Source organism: Brachyhypopomus gauderio, chromosome 1, assembly GCF_052324685.1.
Source record: "Brachyhypopomus gauderio isolate BG-103 chromosome 1, BGAUD_0.2, whole genome shotgun sequence".
Taxonomy (NCBI): domain Eukaryota; kingdom Metazoa; phylum Chordata; class Actinopteri; order Gymnotiformes; family Hypopomidae; genus Brachyhypopomus; species Brachyhypopomus gauderio.
The window spans coordinates 27,556,622-27,577,117 of record NC_135211.1 but is presented as its reverse complement, the minus strand read 5'-3'; the positions used below and the strand labels follow the sequence as shown (position 1 = coordinate 27,577,117).

Here is a 20,496-nt window from a genome sequence, read left to right as displayed (position 1 = left end):
TGCTGTGTTGTGTGTGTGTGTAATGTTTGCTCCTGTCCTGATCAGCAGACTGCACTTGCGGACGCAGCTCTAGCAGCGCTCCCGTGGTGGACAGCTGTCAGACCGTCAGAGGATCCGCCGCCTTCGTCCGCTGCGTTCGGCGCTGTCGGCTCCGCGGAGGGTTAAGGGCAGTGTCCCTCTCCGCCCCTCCCAGCCTCGCTAAGCCCCGGCTGCTCCGCTCTCTCCCCCCGTGGGACAGCCCGGCCATGGACGACACTCTCACCTGCAGCCCCGCCACCTTCTCGCAGGTGTTCGGGCGCCAGGGACAGCTGATGCAAGCAAGTGAGTACCTCTGACCCACGACGCCGACACCCACAATCATCACGGCACGCGCCGTTGTACCACACAACGCCGAGCTACTGGGGGATCTGACGTTCCTGCCTCTGATCTCTGCTGCTGTGCGAGTCTTGATTGATTGAGCAAGTTGTCAGACGCCACCAGAGCCCTTTTCTCTTGGCCGTGGGAGGTACATGCATTTCCATTTACATCAGTATGAACAGTGGAATCTCGGGCTTTCTGGCAAGAGGTGTGTTGGTGAGCCTGTGGCCCTCTTGAACACCGATCTCTCAGAGTTAACACCACAAGTGCCCTTCCTCACAGCGGCTAATGAGTGTTCCTAATTCCCCAAGCAGGCGTGAGCCCTCGTGGGAGTGCCTGCTTATGGATGGAGTGAAGGAGGAGGACTGGGGAAGTTTTGTACATTGTAACAGTCTCTCACCCCCCCAGTCAGTGGTTTGATGGCACGAATCCAGAGATCTAAAAAAAGATTCCTCTCTGCTTCTTTTCCTCTTGTGTTTACTTACCAATTTAAAGGTTCCCTGTCAGATAGATGAGAGTCTCAAAAAGATGATATTGACCTCTTAAGCACTGTTGGATAATACGTACATTAGACTGAAATTATAGCCCAGTGAGAAGCTTGAGTAAATCACCCTGAACTTCCATCTCACAGATGGCATTTTTGCTTGTGCCGTTTTTCTCCTGTGTTGCTTTGCACAGGGGAGCCGTTCGTGAAAATGAACTGGAACAGTCCTGCAGTTTTCCTCTCCTCAGCAGGAGCCCCGGCCGAGGCAAAACCCCGCCGCCTCGGAACAAGAGGCAGGCAGAGCAATTAGAGCTTATATCAGCATGACCAGCACTTGATGTGAAATGACGCAGCACGCTAACAGTGGGCAAGATTACTTCTCCCGCAAACCACAAACACGCCATCAAGAGGTTCATTTGCTGCTTTACTGATAAATTCTAGTCGTTATGGTTCGCTGATGGAGCAGAGGGTGTCATGGGCTCCAGCTCTTTATTCCCCCAGTAATTTATTAGTGTCTAATCTTGACGCTAATATCTCATCTACTTGAACAAGTTTGTAAGTAAATCATGACTGTGATTACACGTTTGTGTCGCACATCTGACGGTTCCAGTCGCGGTCGCCTGCTCGGAGACCTTTTGCTGAGGTAGAAGTTAAGACATGCCAGCATTCTCAGCTCTGGCCGGCGTGGAGCATAGCCGGGTCACGCGGGACACGCCGGCTCCGAGTCCGGGACGGGTCTTGAGGACTCGGAACCATTTGTTGTCATGGAACTTGTTTGTTTGTTTGGTTTTGGTCCTCAGTAATGACTCCTGTGGAGAGAGTGGGTTCCCTTTACATCTACACAGGGCTCTGTTCCTCCGCCACAGTGCGACTCCTGTCAACTGGAGCAGTGCACTAAAGTGCTTATCTGTTCATAAAGAGTCCCATTCACCACATGGCACATCAGCCCTCGTCTCACACACACTCATCCCGCGTGCTCGTCTCACACACACGCTCGTCTCACACACACTCGTCTCGCACACACTCGTCTCACACATGCTCGTCTCACACACACTCGTCTCACACACACGCTCGTCTCACACACACTCTCCTCCGTAGCCCGGACTGCTGCATTTAGCTTGTTTTGTCAGCAAAAGCAGCCGGTGCTGAATATTGGTGCGTCTGGGACGCTCTTCTGTAGTTCAGTTTTGGCAAAGATTCTCCTGTATCCCAGTGCAATGATAACACAGCATTTCTGGACAGGCCAGTTCTGGGATGGATGAGGAGGGTTCTGCCCTCTGCCTCATCTGGCACGGGTAACTGGGACCGTTATAAACGATGTCCTTTGCTTTGCCCGTACATCTGAACTCATTAGCTTAGCTCCACTGTTTGGAATGCAGGAATGTTTTAGCGCGTGCGTGCTGTGTTTAATATTCGCATGTGGCTTTGGAGTGCCGAGAGCCTCGTTACTAAAAGCGTGTGTGTATTGAAGGAGACGCCATGTCTCTACAGCGGCGGGGACTGTACACTCCTCCGTTTGAGCTGCGCTGAAATATGCACTAGCAAGAGAGGAGGCACTCCACCAGTGCTTCAGCCGTGCACAGACACCATGAATCATCCAGAACGATGTTATATTGTGGAAGCGTTTTGATCTGTCATTCACTCTGAACACCCACATTTTTTTACCTCCCTGAAATGTACTGCTCTACTGTTACAAAGGCAGGAGTTTTCTCCGCGTTTTATTTGCGTACTCATGTATTCATTGATTTTTCTATGTTTCCATGCTAAAATAAGATCTCTTCTTCAGCGTGCAAGACGTCCAGTTGCTGGAGCTGCAGCAACTGTACATTTTTGACTTAGATTTTCACTTTCAACACTGATCAAAGCATCTCATCGCTGAGTCTTGCCAGCAAGCCTTTAAAAATGTTTTGAAAAATCATGCTCCAAAAAATAAATAAACAAACAAACAAACCAACAGCTCTATGAGGACATTAGTGTATTCTGGAGATGTTTGTCTCTCATATGTGTGTTGAGACATATATGTATGATGCGTTTCTGCTGCTGCTGTGCACGCAACTGCCGTGCAAGGTGTGTTTGTTTATTTGTGTTTGAGTGTGTTTGAGTGCCGTGCAAGGTGTGTTTGTTTATTTGTGTTTGAGTGTGTTTGAGTGCCGTGCAAGGTGTGTTTGTTTATTTGTGTTTGAGTGTGTTTGAGTGCCGTGCAAGGTGTGTTTGTTTATTTGTGTTTGAGTGTGTTTGAGTGTGTTTGAGTGCCGTGCAAGGTGTGTTTGTTTATTTGTGTTTGAGTGTGCCTGTGCGCGTTCTGCTTGTGCATGCTGCTACAGAGGTCACGGATGACACGGGACATCTGCACTGTCGGTTCTGATTGGGGCCTGCGGGTTCTGACTCCGTTGTGTGCGCCGTGTCTTCGACGACCTCTTTCCTCTCTGTGCCAGCCACACGCCTGACGGAGCAGAACCGTGAAAATAAGTAGCACTCTAGTTCTGAATTCTTTAGCGAAGTTCTGCATACACACAGGCGCACTTACATATGCATACACACATTAATTATTAACACTCCCATACAAGTCTAAATGATCTAACGCTGATGCTAGCAAATTGGCACTTTTATTTTAAAACCTCAACCAGTATTACTGAAAAACTGAGGTGTGTGTACTGTAGATTTATTTGCCCAACACTACCACTCAGCATCATATCACCCCAACAGCGCTCCCAGCTATTTCCCGTGCTGAGAGCTTGCTGATTAAACCACAAACACTGTTGAGTTTTATCTTGCTAATGTATCTAACCCTTCTTACAGAAACCACTGACCTAATCTAACCTTCCTTAATAAAAATTTCTTAATGGCTTCTGGTAAGGTTGGGTTTGTGTGTAGAAGAAAAATGCTTTTTGCCCACCTGAATGTTTTCTTGTAGTGATGCTATGATGACGCTATAGATGATGTGATGGAGAGATGTATTTAAAGAGTTTCAGAAGCCCTGAAGTAGCTGGGGTAGTTAGTGTACGGGTAAGATGTCTTATGTTGATGTGGAGGTCAGAGAGGTCGTGTGAATCATCACTGGCAAAAAGCTAAATGACCAAGTGCTTCTAATTTAGGGTTTGAAGGCAGCTAGAGCCACTGGCCTCAGAAGCTCTTTGAGAGTATTCTGCATTACGCCCTCAGTCCTCAGCCCTTGGTTCATTCATGCAGAGATCCACAAATCTGTCGGTGCTAAAGCCGTCCGAGTCCGATGGACCTGCCAGTGAAGGCCAGAGCTCACATGCCCAACATTTCACGACAAACATTCGAATGTTGGAGGTTGTTCCGGAATGTTTTGAATGTCAAGTAACAGTGCAGCGACACACAGACAAGCAAGGCTGCACAATTCAGGAGCCCATGCGTCTAGAAATGGGGCATGATGAGGTCGTATATGCTGTGTTAAGACCAGAGCACGTTCGGTTGAACATCCTGACCTGTGCCCTTCCAATTTCCGTTTTCATTGTCACATCACCCTCTGCAGACTTTCACATCTTAGTCAGACCCAATACCATAAATGACCTATTCAAAGTTTAGATAAGGAATAACCAGGAGCAGAAGTTTAAATGTTCACTGGATTAACAAATGCTGTTCACTAGTAATCTAGTAATCCTGAGTTTTTGGGTTACATTCGTTCAAAACCTATGAATGCAAAATTAGAAAACCTCTGAGGTGAAACGTCTCACTCTTCCTCCCATGTATATGCTGAGAGGTGCTCTCTTTCCATGGTCCAAAACGATGTCATTATCCACACAAAACCTGTCAACTACCTAGTGATGAAACTGATTCAGTGACCAAGTCACTGTTAATCAGACGACAGCAGAGTTTACATGGATTTTTAGGTCTACGTCACGGGCTGTATTTGAAATGGCATACTGCTCAGAGAGAGTGGAATATAATATACACACACACACACACACACACACACACACACACACACACACACACACACACACACACACACACACACACACACACACACACACACACACACACACACACACACACACTCAAGTCAACCTATAGCTAAGGGAATATGAGACTGGAATAGTTCTACTGTGTACTGAACCAGTTCAGCATGTGTGCCATCAATTGAAACCCTAGCAGTGTAACCAACACAGATAGATACCAAAATACGGGGTACCCAAAAATGTCTTGTGCCATGTTGGGGGTAATCTGTTCCATCTGATAGGGCAGATTAAACGGTGGATTAACTATTGTATTAACCATATAATAATTCCAAATATTATTAATCATTAAATCTTCCACTGTACTGATGAAATAAATATATTCCTGAAATATGATTAAATAAATATAAATTGCTAGTTTATATTACTAAAATTCTGATAGCTGATGCTGGTTTGGTAAACATATAGGATTAAGAAATAGACATGTCAGTTTTAATTGAATGTTCACAGATTAGTTTTCACTTTCAGTGTAGACTCCTCACTGTATGCTCGATATAACAACATATAAAACATTTTAGCCCAGTTGTTAAACATGAATTAGATCTATGTGGTTATGGCAGCAATCATAGAGAAATATAGAAACTGGTCATCATTCCATGATGGTCATCAGTCCTCTCTGTTTGTTGTATGTTATTTGTGTGGCATGACAGCTGTACAGATGTAACTCCCATAATATGAAATATAATTTAACGCATTATTAGAATACAACGCCAGTTTAAACACCAAATATCTGACTTAACGTCATGTAAACCTGAGGGGGTGAGATGGAGCACATGTTCAACCTACCCACAAGGCTCTGCCTCAGGTTACCCAACATGCTCCATTTTGGGAAAGGTGTTTTGGGAAAGGTGTTTAACAGCCCACGGTTACACGTCTGGTAATTCAGTCACAGGTTATTACACAATGGTAGATCAACATATCTGATGTAACTTTTTAAACTGAGAGAAATTGTTATGATATGGCAAAAAAATTGTCTACCACATCATGCACATGGTTCTTCCTTACACAAAAATGGAAATTCAGAATGCATGTGTATGGATGCCTAGATACAGGGGGTGTGTCTGCTGGCTCATCCCTGTTCTCCCTACGCCCATATTGATTATGGCCAAAAATACAGTACACATTATAGAACAGGGGTGCCCACGTTTCCAGCTTGCGAGCTACTTATAAGAGGACGAAGTCAGAAAGATCTACCTATTTATTTTCTAGCGGCGTGTGGCGATCGTTGACCGGGGGGGGGCTGGCATCTGATGTGTGTTGATCGTTGACAGGGGGTGGGTGGCGTGTGTCAAACCCTAAACGTCAGATTGGCTACCATGTATGTCAATCAAAATACAACCGTCAGTGCAGATGGACATAGCCTGTCATTCATCCACTACTTTTTAATGTCATGTGATCTACCCACACTTCCTTCGCGATCGACCGGTCGATCAACGTAATGGGCACCCCTGGTATAGAACCAAAGTGAATTCAAATAGTATACAGTAAAGAAAGTAAATTCAAATAGTATACAGTATAGAACCATAGTGAATTCAAGCAGTATACAGTCTATAAACAAAGCGAATTTATATAGTATGTTAGATACTACACTGTTAGTTTGTGGGAAGAGTTATCTTCATGGCATATTGCATTCCACAATGCAACATGGAATTGTCGAGCATTTAATCCTTAAAGTAAAACTAGTGAAACTAGTGTAAACTAGTTTAAAGTAGTGAACAGCGCCAGTGTCAACACATATAAATTCTGTAAGACAGTCATGAATTTTAATATGAATTTTAATATTATTGCTGGAATTATTATTACTAGCTAACCAGCAACTAATAAACTAAAAGTCATTCAGATAAATCATGTCAGGTTAGCAACACTGCTAACTGTTGGAAATGTTGTGGGAACTTTAAATATTACATGATATTACCATAATCTTTAAAAATCTCACTACAAACTCTCTCTGTCCCTCTCTGAGAAATAATTGGTCAGTGATTTTAAGGTAAAGTACTGCTTCATGTCTTAATGGATTATTTAGGATTATGCACTATGCAGTATATACTAATGCAGTATGCACTGCGCAGTATATACTAATGTAATATGCAGAGTGTTTACTGACGTAGGATGGAGTGTGCAATATTCCTCAATGACTACATTTCAAATGCAGACACAAACAGCTGCTTGAACTTCAAACATGTGCAAACACTGAACATGTCAAGTCTGGCAAAACATCTCCGGACACGCATGAGCGCACAGGAAGAGCCTTGGCACACCAAGCGAGTGTTTGTGTTTACTCTTGTTTGTTTGTGTTTGTCTGTCCGGTCTGCTCTGTCCTTTAGGAGCAGGCAGGTGAAACACTGAAATGATTCAGACTGACACCTTTTCTTGCACAGCCAAATCTGTACTGGTCAAACAGCAACATCCCCAGGCGTCTAGCTTCTGCTGTGGACAGCCTGTGGGGCAGACACCGGAAGTCTCTGGAATGTTCTAAGAGCAGTAACATAAGTCTAACATGGGCCGTGTCTACCCTTGGATCACTCCTGTGTCTGTCAGTCTACAGTCGGATCCTTATTAAGTGCATTTGCTCCACGGGGTTTCTAATCATGCCATCAGGGTGCGTGGGAGGCTGGCGGTACAGCTTTGCTGTGCTAAATCTCCCTTATTGGATTTCACCACCATCAGATCATTGCCGTTGCTTTCAAACAGAGATTGTTAAGCCTGTTTTCTGTGGCACTTTATTTGAAAAGCCCAGGGTTTCAGTTGTTATTTACAACACGTTGAAAAGCAGTCGATATATCCACTGAGGATTGACTGACTGTATATCTCTGATATTAGCTACTAGTGGCACCAGTGTTCCATGCAGGAAAGAATTAAAGGCGTCTAATCCTAATTGGTAGAAACTTCACTTCAGTGGCTAAGCAGTTGAATATGCTGACAGTTCTTGGCTTAAGGGCAAAATGTCTTGATTGGGCAATTTCAATGAATTTTAAAGGAGAGTTATGGAGGATTGCATTTACATTTATGTTTTGCATTCTAGTGTGTGTGTGTGAGCTGAAGTGCTCTGTTGGTAATCCATGATGGAGGAGATGATGTAAGGTTTCCTGCATGAACCAGGGGCAGTGGACCCTCCCACCACAGAGCCACACCGAGGATTTGATTCAAGCAGGATTTTCTAGCAGGATTTTCAATTCATCCTCTCCGTATAATATGTTACCCTGAGAGTATTTGCCAAGCGCTGTTTACTCTGAGCAGAACCAGGCATGTTTTTGATAAGAGTGGAGTGAAACTCTGCACAGTACTTATGTCGAGGTAGACAGTAACTTTATTAAGTCGGAAATTAGTTTTTGATATCTGTGCCCGCATACCCATGTTGCAGGAGAGCCTTCCTGTCTGGTATGGGAGTTTTCAACTAGAGGAAGCTGCCAGCACTCTTAAAAGGTTACTGATGGGACTTCCTTCACACAAGTTTGTTGTCAAAAAACACTTCAGATGAACCTACGTGTCTGCAAGCTACATCTGTGGCTGGAACGCTTTTGAAATAATTTTGTCGGTTCACTCTTTAGAGTTTTGCTGAGTTATAAAAATATCTATAGATATTTTAAAATTCAATGGTTTATTAATATTTAATTAAAGCTAATCCAGAATTAGCTTTGGAGGTCTTCTGCATAGCCTTGGCGCACTGGCAAACCCGCTTCAGAGGAAGAGAGTTTGTTTCAGTTACCATGGTGTCATTTGCTTATTGAAAACTGTACCATCACACACACAATGGGACCTTGTGCTGTCACCACCGTCCTGGTGGAAAAATTTACTTCCCAAAACCATCTTGTTTTGCTCCAGAGTGAAACGGCACTGGACCAGAACACGAGTGCAGCTGTCGGGAAGTGAGAGATTCACCATCAGAGAAGAACATTTGCACTTTATCTTTGAATGTTTCACTTTCACACACACACACACACACACACACACACACACACACACACACACACACACACACACACACAAAACTGCTGTGAATCTCTCTTAAAAGTTGTTACAACAGCATCAATTTCACACCCCTCTGAATTTCTGCAAATGAATGTGATTGTAATTTGCTACTCTTCCTACTACCAGACATCTTGCGGTGTGTTTGTATTACAGAGAGCTTTGCAGTCAGACAGCCTGTGTGTTTGGAGATTAGGTTTCATTCATGCTTTGGCACCTGAGTGAGCTTTGGTAGCGTGTGATGTGGGTGGTGCTCTGAGCTCTGCCCCGTGGAGGTTTCACCCCCTCCTCACTCAGCACACTTCCAGGCTTTGTCCTTTAAGAACTTTTAACACATCTGTCACTGTCTTCACCATGCAGACAGTAATATGTACTTGATATAATCAATGCTTTATAGGCCTTAATATAGTCAACATTATATGTGCATCATATAATCAAGAATATATGTGCTCCATGGGTATATGGGATGGGAAAGTGCTGGAGATGCAGTAGATGAGGAAGCTGTATTTAACGACTCCATCTTGGCTCTGCACGTGAGAGGCAGCAGGGTAGTAATTGTTGAATAATATATGGGCCTACCTCAAGGTTACATCATAAAATGTGACCCTGCAGCAGCTCTGGAGTGAGGCTATATTTGGAGCTAACCTTTCAAGTCTGCGCACTAGCTGGCTTTGTCCGTGGCGTCCTGTTTGCGGGTTAGAGAACCATACGATCCGGCTAAATAAACATATGTTATTGCTGTTTCTAAATCTTTCTGTTTCCGTGCAAAGAGGCTTCACAGTTGGAACAACCATTAGGATGCATCATTGTGAGACACACACTGCACCCCCATCTGGGCTCTGTGAGTGTGGTATGAATATTAAAAACGCTGCACGTTTTTAGTGCTTTAATGGCCCACCGCCAGCCATCGTCTGGGGCCGCAGGCGCCTTTGTGTTCATCACAAACAACTCACGTAACCTGGAAGAACCCGGGTGAATTGGGGATGTGAGGTTAAGTTAAGATAACGTTTTTTTGTCCCCACTGGGGAAATTGGCTTGCACTTCCAAACTAATAGACCCTAGAACGACGAATTTCACGAGTGTTTCAAGAGAGTGTTACCAGTGTTAACTCCAAGGTACTTATAGGTAGAGGCTTAAGTTGTATTATGAATAATCACAGGCCTTCAGCCACTAATCATCTTGTGATTAAAAAGCATTTTCGCGTTCTTTTCCAACTTCATAAGAATAAGGATTCTGTCCATTCCACAAACTGTTCTTTTGTGGTTTACTGAAAGATTTCTATTCCTAAGCAGTAGTCTTAAATCGGCAGTTCCATCAGAAAAGCTAAGGATGTAATTACCAGGGTTTATAGTCCTGAACTCCTGACACTTCTGTCCTCGTCACACTGTAGCCCAACGTATTCCTGTTCCTCAGCAGTAGACTCAAAATAGCAGCGCCCTCAGAAAATATAAAGACAAAATCATCAGGGCTTATTCACAGAAATGTGAATATAGCACTCAACATTTTAGATACCTGCTATGTGTGTTGTGTACAGAACTTTTGTGTATGAACATCTTATGTACGGATCTATTGTCTATGGACCTGTTGTGTACGGATCTGTTGTGTATGGTTTGTTACGGAGGAATAGTTATTTATTATTATTACTATTATTATTAATAGACTGGTGTTCATCCTAGTTAACTTCTGCTCTACAGATGAGGCTGTAATATATTAGAAGCTGGTGACAGTGTGTATGTACATCAGAATCTTCCAGATGTTTAGAGACAAGATGAGGGCATCATGTGTGTCTCGGTTCCCCTGCGTGTTCTCACTGGGGAGGATCCCACAGGCCACTGACTGAGTGTAATGTGCAGACATTTGATCCCAGCTGGTGTATTATTGTCGTTTTCTCAGCAGCAGGAATTTTGTAGAAATTTCCAAAAATCATTTCCAAATTGTCAAATATGTGAATCTCGAGACTACTAGAAAAACAGACAGCAGACTGCAGCTAACTCCTCATATGGCGTTTGAGAAGAAAGCATAAACATTGTACAACCTCGCCGTGTTCCACTGGCCTAGCTTAAAACCTTCACGTCCTCCATCCTCTGTTGAAGGTGGAGGCTCTCGCACCCGCCTGTTCCACGCCAGAGATCAGTCGTCAGTTCTGGCGAGGGCGTCGGGGGCGGGTGGGGGTGGGGGGTTTGGGGGTATCGACTGGGCTGACAAAAGACGCGTTTATTTTAGGAGAGATTAAGCAAAACGGGGACACGGCTACGCGCGAGCGCGGACACTTTTATCGGGCGTAGCTTGATAGACTCGGTGACGTGGCGCGGAGTAAAGCTCATTAGCGATCAGTCACACGCTGGAGCTCCTCCAGGCAGCGCTGCACTTGGCGCCGCTCCTCCCGCTCCATCTGAACGGGCTTTGGCTGCCAGGGCAGGTAAATCAGACAGCAGCGGATTACACACAGCACCGGGCTGGAGCCACCAGGAGGCTTTACTGTGCACTTAACACACAACTTCCCCAACATTAAACGGCAGTGTGTTCCATACGGGCCCATAAGGACGTGCTGATGTCTCTCCGTCCTTTAGGGACGAAGGAGTGAAGACTGGCTGCGTATTTAAGGTTTGCTGCCTGAGGAGAAGCGATGGCCCAAAGGCGAGAGGCAAGTGACACTTGTCTGCTAGTTTGTCACTGGGTTTATTAATTAGTCACATTATGACACAAGGAGAGTCGATACAGCTTGTTGGTTTCATGGCTTCTCACAGCATAAGGGTGCGGGAGAAAAACGACATCGTCTCTGCAGTATCAGTAAACGACAATGATCACTGTGCTTGATTCATGACGACACAGGGCAGATGATTGGGGTTACTTATAAATCACATTTTTAGTTGAAATGTTGAGATGCAGTAAATCACAGCATTAATAGTATTGTCATCAAAGACAAAGTAAAGAATCAATTTCCTGTTTTTTTTTGTGTGTAGTGAATTGAATGTGTGACTATTGGACAGGTGAAGTCCATAGGACAGAGAAGATTACGGTGAACTCCTTCAGTTTAATCCATGTCTGTTACCTGCTTCATTGGCCTGGTTTTGATAAGGAGTTATGTGCCCTTGGGCGGTTCCTTAGCTGTTCCCCCCACACCACCCTCCTCGACATCCTGAACGACAGAAGAAGAGTCACACTGGGGATGTGGAGAGACGGAGAGAGATGAATGGAGGAGACTCTGGCTTGCTGTGTGCCGATGAGTGATGTATCATGCAATAGAGAGTCAACGTCTCCCCAGTGCTGGGGGCGAGGGGTTGGGCAGACCCAATCGGATTGATTCTGGCTGCACACACAGGAAATTATGACAGACGTGAATCAACATATCACTTCATTGTTAGCACTTCATCCCAGTCTCTCCCTTAAAAACAACTATAATGTAACGTCTAGCTCCGTCCTCCACCTTAGTATCTTGCCCCTTAGTTTTTCCTTCGTTTGATTTCCCTTCAGTCATCACGTCTTTTCTGTTCCCCCCACCCATTGTTATTTGTGTCAACTGTTTTAGGGGTTTTGGGTGTAATTGGTTTGGTTGATAAGCCGTGTTTGTTCATGTCTTCCCTTGTAGGTCTACTGTTCTTGCGTGTCGGCACGGTTGGGGTTTCGGGAGTTAGTCCCGCCCCTCAACATAATAAATCTAGTTCTCTGAAGCAATCGTGTCCGTCTCCTACGTCTATGACAGTACATATAAACTCTAATTGCTGTGATTGTGCAGCACGCGAGGACGTGTGCCGTAGTTACAGGCTGGTTAGAAGTCTGCTCATTGTGTGGGAATGAGCATCATTTGCATTACGCAAGAGTTATGGTGTTATGAATCAACAGGATTATGCAAGAAGAGTGTGACTGCGCAGACGTTGCAGGACTGTAACAATTCTAGAACTGTGCAGTAATTACAATCATTCTTTGACTGTGCAGTGATAAATAAATGGTGAGTAAGTGTTTGACTGTGTAGTGATTATTGAATGGTGAAGTCATTCTTTGACTGTGCAGTGATAATTAAATGGTGAGTAAGTGTTTGACTGTGCAGTGATTATTGAATGGTAAAGTAATTGTTTAACTGTGCCAAAATAATAGATCTGTGCCATAATTGCAATAACTGGGACTGGAAAAAAGACAGTAATTATTGTGCAGTAACTGTGGCGATGACTCTTCGATGCTGGTACGCATTGTTGGTTTTGATGACACTAGTGTATGTGAAGAATGTAAAAGTATTTGTGATTGAATGTACCGGGGGCGTTAGGTTCAAGTAGGAACTCCCCGAGGGGACAGTAAAGTATAAATCATGCTGATGTGGGTTCCCACCATTTACTCGTATGAGACCACAGGGAACCTGGTCCTTGCTACCTTATGCTTCCTGGTCTGCCACCTTTATTTTCTTGCGGCATATTTTGGTGTATGTGGGGAAATTTTGAATTTCAAGGTGTAAACTGTCCTTTGTAGAGTAACGTAATAAGTTTTGACAAGGCCGTTTTGGCACAGAGTGGTTTTTAGCATAACAACACAAAGTATGAACTACCTATTAGGATTATGAATTCACCCCCAACGTGAACACGAGTCTCGTTTGTCAAATGCGCAAAAGTTGGCAAGCTGCACTCTCCTGTTAGAGGCGTTAGAATCGCTGACCTACTTTTGTCCGGCGAACGCGACAGGCACCAGCGTTCACACACAAACACCTCTAATTGGCTCAAAGCTCGTCACAGGTTCTCGCCGTAGTGCGGCTTTTCCACAGGCACATCATCGAGGCATTAAAAACCACGGCACGCTGCATCAGCCGTAAAGAGCCCTGGGGAAGTGTCTAACGAGCTGTGTGTATGCCCGGCCTCTGCCTTCAAAAAGACCTCTTATGTCCCCACATTCTCCCGTCAGGCAGACAGACTCTCGTGGACGTGTTGTTCAGACTGACGGTGACACCTCGGTCTGCAGAGCTCACCGGTCTCCATATGACACACAGTATCACGCTAACCACTTTCACCACATGGGACCGGCTTTCTGAATACAGATGAGGTCTACACCTTCATAAATAAGGACTGTCAACAGATTCTGACAGTTCCAGCGTTGTTTACTCTAAAACCTTTAAACTGGGGGACTGAACCTTACAACTTTATCATCAAGACAGCACTTAGAAATGAGACATACCTTACAAGTACACAATTAAAAAGAAATGTGAAATACTCCCAGTTGTAGAACAATGAAAAGACAAAAAGAAAAGATGCCGGTTATGTTGTGCTCACTTCAAGAAGCTTCAGTCTAGATAATGAAGTAATTAATAATGGGTACTAGGTCAGGAATTATTCTCTGTTCACCTGAGGCAGTGAGCATTGTAAAAAGAAGAAACCCTAGCAGTGTCTTCCTCTGTTGAGTCTTCTCTTTAAATGCCTGTTAGCCTCTGGGCTGCACAGTAATTAGTCAGTGAGCTGGATGCGGTGTTGGAGCAGGTAAACCGCTAGACCAGGGGTACTCAACTGGCGGACCGCGGTCCGGATCCGGACCCGAACGCAGTCCTGTCCGGACCCAATCTCATTCCTGATTAACTGGATACGGACCAAAAAAAAAACCGGAGCATTTATTTCAGGGCTATTGAAAAAACACTCCGTCACGAGTGTTACGTTCGCCACCCCGCTCAACAATTTACGTTCGCCACCCCCGCCGCACCGGACCTCAGGTCACAGGTATCTGCCAAAATTGGACAAATTTAGTTGAGTACCCCTGCGCTAGACCGTGCAAGGTTGAGGACCCGGAGAACAGGGTCCATATTCCACTGCGTTGATCAACCTTTGTGTCTGCGATGAGGAAAAGACGCGTCTGAGCTGCCGAGCTGCTAGCGATAATGCGCGCGCGTATATGGGTCGACGTGCAGATGTCAGACGCCCTCGTGCCGCCCGCGAGGAGCGCGGATCGTTATGCCAGCCGTCTGATCCGGCGCACGAGCGTTCAGACGGCTACCTGGCTCCTCGTTACATGCTTCACCACATGTGCTGCCGAGTCTCTTGCCCGCTCGTTGTTTAATGTCAATTAGCTTGAAGGGAGTCTGTGACAGACACGGTTCAAAGAGCCTCTCTTTACCCAGGTCAGGATAGCAGCAAACCTGAAGAGACCGTCGCGTCACTCTCACACTTTGTTGCATGAAAAAAATAAAATTATATATATATAATTTTTCTTCTTCTTCCTCCAAAAAAAATGAATGTTTCGATGAATGTGAATTGGAGGAACGTGCAGACACGGGGGGCTCTAGCATTAACGTCTCACAAGCTGGCTGGCTGATCAGAGAGGTGTCCTGAAGAGGGCGCTGTGTCTCTCTTGGCCCGAGCCGTGTTGAAAACCCCTGTGATTTCCAGAGTACATAACTACCTCACAACTATAAGAGCTCACAACTCTTGTCTCCCTGTGAGACCAGCAAGACAGTTCATACAAGCTGTCTTCCTGCTTCTGTGATGTAAACAACACTAAATGGATTCTATATAAAATAATTATATATAATATAATAATATAACATGATATTGTAATATAACATGAATTGACCAAGGTGTTGTCAGTTAGTGAAGTTGTCTGCTAGTGAACTTGTTGTGAGTTATACGTCGTGCACATAATCAGTATATGTGTATATTCATAAATGCTCTTTGATCCGTTACTGCGTTACAGATCTCTACCATTTACACATTTGTTTTGCTCATCAGATGCTCATGCAGTCTTGAAAAGCAGTTTCTTATATATTACATCATGATGCAGTTTGGTCATGTCAAATTTTCAGTATTTACAGCTGCGTCTTGACACAACATCATTCACTGCTGTGCAATACCATGCAATAATGCAGCAAGGTACTTATCGTTGTTGTCTGTCTGCAATTTATGTTGTTTCTATATTTTTTGTATTTACTGTAATCACTGAGGGAGCTACAAAGAGTCACAGACAAATTCCTTGTGTGTATTACATACTTTGTCAATAAAACTGATTCTGATTCTGCCTTTTTGATTGTTTAAGTGTTCGTGTGCTGCAGAACCAGCAGGGGGCAGTGTTGATTCTTTGGTAAAACCTGACCAAATTCCTTCATGGTAATTCTGTGTCTTTTAACACAGGCTTTTGGCTCGGTTAGTAAAATTCATATTGAGTATGTTATTATACTCGAGTGCTTAATATGGAAAAGTGCAAATAAATAAATAAATAAATAATCACCTTGTAATCAAACTGAGAGCTTTTTACAGTGTTCTTACCGCTTCTTCTATTCACTCAGTTAGTAGTATTAATACTGTTAGCACTCATCCCGTCTGCTGAAGTGGGGACTGAACGATGAAATTAGAACAAAAAAACCTCAGTTGGAAGGAAACTTTGATTAGGGAGCAAAAGCAGGAGACAGGAAGTCCAAAAGCGTCTTTAATTGAGGTTATATGTATAAATTCAGTGTTGTGTTCTGGGCTATATGCGTATGCTTTTCAAATATGTGCTTTTAACAATGCAAGTATTAAGCCGTACAAAGGTGGCGTTTCCTGAGTGAGGCGTTCCTGTCGTGCCTCGAATTCTTCCTTTGAAGTTCACTCACGAGTGCAGAGAGGTGATCCAGACCTTTCTTTCACTGAGGATATTACTACTGCTCCAGCTCGCCAGCAGAAGATACCAGGACCGTGCTGCCTAAACCAACCGACATTCCTCACGTCAGCTGTTTTGGATAAATTACATATTAAATTATATCCTTTTCAGGCTAAATATCGAATTTCTCCCTCAACGTCCAAGACAACAGAGTCTGGCGCACTGTGTGAGATGTTAGTTCAGAAGAGACTAATTCAGATTATTCAGTGAGGTTAATCTACTTTGAAGAGCAGGTCAGTGGAAAAACTTTGTAGCAAACTTTGGTATATACTCATCCTGACCTTAAGATTAGATTTGACACGCTGGCCATAATTGTGAGCAGTTCTGATTCTTCTCTTTCACGTAGGCTTGACCTCCTTGAATTACAGGTCTGCTGAGGTGAATGGCTGACATTTGCTAAATGTTACTTCATTAGAGAAACTCTGCTTGACTCACACCTCATTAGTGTGTCTCTCTTCCCTTCAATTTCCCCACCACATAATGCTATTTTTTTTCCACCACATTAAAAACATTATTAATGTGTAGACGAGACTAATTTGAATTTTTGATGGTGGCCAGAATGCATTAGTTTGTTGTGCAGTGAGGTTGTTTATTAGAGTGGAAACTGTAATGTTAGCGTGATTATCTGCCTTTATCACTCTTGTCTGTCTGTGTATACAGTGTTATGAATGTGTAGGGCCCCAGCTGCTTTGATCTCTAGTAGACTCCTTTAATGGCCACCTGTTCCCATAAATCCACCTGGGTGAAGAATAACGAGACTGAAACGTTAAAGCATTACACCTCTGTTTACTGTTGCCGGCTGTACAGTAGGAGAAGCTCGTGTGGTAATAAGAAGAAAGACTTCTGTGACACAATCACAGATCACAGAGAGGAAAAGGCGCGCTCGTCCGTCACCATGGAAACGGGCTCTGAGCTGTTCTTGGGTAAAACTTTTCATTTCTTGATGTAGGGGTCCCCCCACTCCCCCTCCCCCCCTCTCTCCTCATTTGAATTTTGATTAAGCCTGTCGAAACACTTTGAATTCTGCAGGGGTGAGAAATGAACTTCCCTCCCTATCTCTCTTTTATTGTTGATAGCAGGGGGGCAGCGAGGACCTCGGCAGTCTTATCAAAAATGGATGCTGTTATAGCTGAATAATTATCAACGCAATTACGAGAAGCCCTGAGTGGCGCAGCACAGGCGTCTTGAGTAGTGATGGAACTTTCTAAAGCTCGAACCGTCACCACAGCGGCGCCTGGCTGTAATAACAGTGGGCACTGTGTGACATGGTGAGATTGTGTTCTTGCGTCTTCCTTCAGTCACAGTGGCTTTCGTGTGAGTTAATTATGGCCTTGTTCAAAGAAAAATGAAATGCAGTTGAGTGAAAAGGTTGATGAACCCTTTGGAATTCAGATATGATATGATGCAATATGATACAATAGGATCTTTATCGTCAGATTACATATAATTACAAGAGCACACATACACACTCCACAGAACACATATACACATAGAACAACAGCCCTTATACAATCTCCCAACTCCACAGGACTGTTACACATATTTACAACATCAAATCTACACACCCCTAGAGCACCCAAAACTGTTTTACAGATACTAAACTGATTACTACTGTTTCTGCATGAATGGCTTAAAATGTGATCTGGTACAAAGTCATGATAAATAAAGACGCTTCAGGAAACACATTTGTGCTGTGTGTTTGTTGGATAAATGGCTTATTTGTTGAACACTGAATTGTTACGTTCAACACAAAAACAAAACATTTTTGGATTTTAGGAGGACCTGATGAATCTAATCGGACTCACAAATTTCACAATTTTCACGATTGTGTTTCACCTGCGTTTTGATGCTGAGCAAAGTGGTGGTCAGAACGGTGGAAAGTTTTGTCCTGCTTTTTTCATTCTGTTTTTGTTTACTGTTTTTGTTAAGAAGGGCACATAATTTCTAAAGCAGTAGCTGAGGTTTGTCAGAAATCGTTTAGTGACCTTATTTAAATTCTTATTGAGCATGTGGTCAGTGGCACAGAACTGGCAATCTGGATGACTGAGATGGTTCTTATAATAACATTGGGTTTATGGACAGGTGCAACCACCTGATTGATGTGTCTGTAGGTAGTTATACAAACAAGCTAAATTCAATTTAAAGTTCTTTGCATAAATCTTGAGGACAGTGTAACAGATTTCAAAGGCTCCAGGATGCAGTCAGAATTTATGCTATGTGGCATTTTCTTAATGTTGTGGTTCTGGTCCTGATTTGGGCTTGTCTTCATGTGTCACTCATCTGCTGTGATTGATGTCAAGCGAATTTTGGATCTTGACACAGACGGGGTGGGGGGGGGGGGTGGTCATTAAAGGTCGTGGACTAGGTTCGTGGACTGCATGGTGCTGATGAGAAACTTTATGTAACTACACTATGCCCTTCACAAACTCACACAGGCCTGACGATCAGGGTTGTGAGTGCTGAAGCGACATAGGAGTGTCTTATCAGTAGGGACAATGACATGATAGATGGGAGGGGGAAGGAGAGCCCTGACAGGGGAACTGCAGACCTAACTTTGTGCTTGGAAACACTTCATGTCATGGATTCACACATGCCTTCCTCTTACATCATTTCTAAGGATGCAGAACCGTGCAATTACATTAGTTACATTAGACTTATCGTGATGTCATTGGTTAGCATTGTGCACTCTGATTCAGCCGGCATGCTTTCACTCTCTCCTGTAGACCAACATACATTGAGGCCACTTGTGCTGAGACCAAAGGCTCAGAGATGCTTTACATGTATAAAAACCAAGGCTCTGTTGTGAAATGTAAAGAAATGCACCTGATGTGATGGACAGGTCTCTTTAGGAACAGTTATCCCACTCAAATTTCAAGCAACAGACAAATATTTTATAGATTAAAAAACTAGATTGTCTAGAACATCATACCTCCTTTACATTATACAGTAGAACCCCGGAACTCTACACTAATTAGTTCCAGAAGGAGCGTCGAGAAGCGATGCAGTCGAGTTCTGAATCAGTTTTCCCCATAAGAAATAACTGAAAATGGATTAATCCATTCTCAACCATCAAGTTGAATTTCAATGCTAAGTCAGTCACATGAATGCCTTTTTCATACTTCTCTATGATCGCCTTTTTCAACTCTATTGACGTCTTATCGTTTTCCTCTTCTGCTTTTCTGCTATATATTTCTTGGGACCCATGTTTTTTGTCTAAAACAGTACAAAAACGACAAAAAACAACAAAAATACAGCAAAAGCTTGGAGCACAGCCAAAATGGTTTAAAACCCATTGAACAACAATGCCAACTAACGCCAACTAGCGGCATGTGACCGAAGCACGAACTGTATTTTGTTTACAAAAGTTACATGAGTCAGGTTGGATTCCGAAGTTTTGTTCGAGCTCCGAGACAAAATTTTTTCAAAATTTTGTGTCAAACTCTGAATAGGTCGAGTACTGAGGCAGTCGAGTTGCGGGGTTGTACTGTACCTCCATTATCTTACACCTTCCTGACAAATTTTGGACGTTGGATCTGAGCTTTGTATTTGTTTGAAATGTAAAATCATAACATATGCCTCAACAGCACCGGTGAGACCAGCGTATTTCTCCGCCTGTCCCCAGGGACATCTCATCAAGAAGACCTGCCTTTCAAGAGAGCATGCAATCACCAAAGCTCTCAGGGAATGAATCAGGCACTGTTGCAGATCGCCTCACATTACCATGATGTAAACAACAAAATTGCAGAGTGAAAGAACAGAGTGGAATTTTTTTATTTTTCGTACAATATATATTAAGAAGACGAAATTGGAATAAATTAAGCAGTGTGATTAGCTTCACCGTCGCTTTTCAGGCTTGCGGGTTTGTTTGTGAAGGCCCCTTGTCTCACAGCTGAAAGGGACGGGATCGGGTTGGACACTTGAAGGGCTTTCAAACTGGCTTCTGTGTTTCCACCGTTATTCGGTTACATCTGTCGTGGCCATAATGGCGTGAGCCTGAAAGGCTCCTCAGACTCCTGGGAGGTGGTGCTCATCCCTCTGAATGGGCCTGAAGTGTCTCAGATCGCCTTGGAAACAGACGCCCATGGCGACTCCTCTCTCCTAGCA

At 43.8% G+C, this 20,496-nt stretch overlaps 1 protein-coding gene across 4 annotated transcripts in view; it reads left to right on the top strand.

The window, feature by feature from the left end:
* Positions 1–20,496, top strand: part of kaznb (kazrin, periplakin interacting protein b) — a 134,154-nt gene that overhangs the window by 327 nt on the left and 113,331 nt on the right. For all 4 annotated transcript variants that reach the window (XR_013131060.1, XM_077007299.1, XM_077007329.1 and 1 more), the window contains exon 2: positions 49–321. Coding sequence is in view for 3 of the 4 variants with exons in the window: in XM_077007299.1 (XP_076863414.1) it covers positions 246–321 (76 nt within the window). In the remaining variant the exon portion in view is untranslated. The remainder of the gene's footprint in view (positions 1–48; positions 322–20,496) is intronic.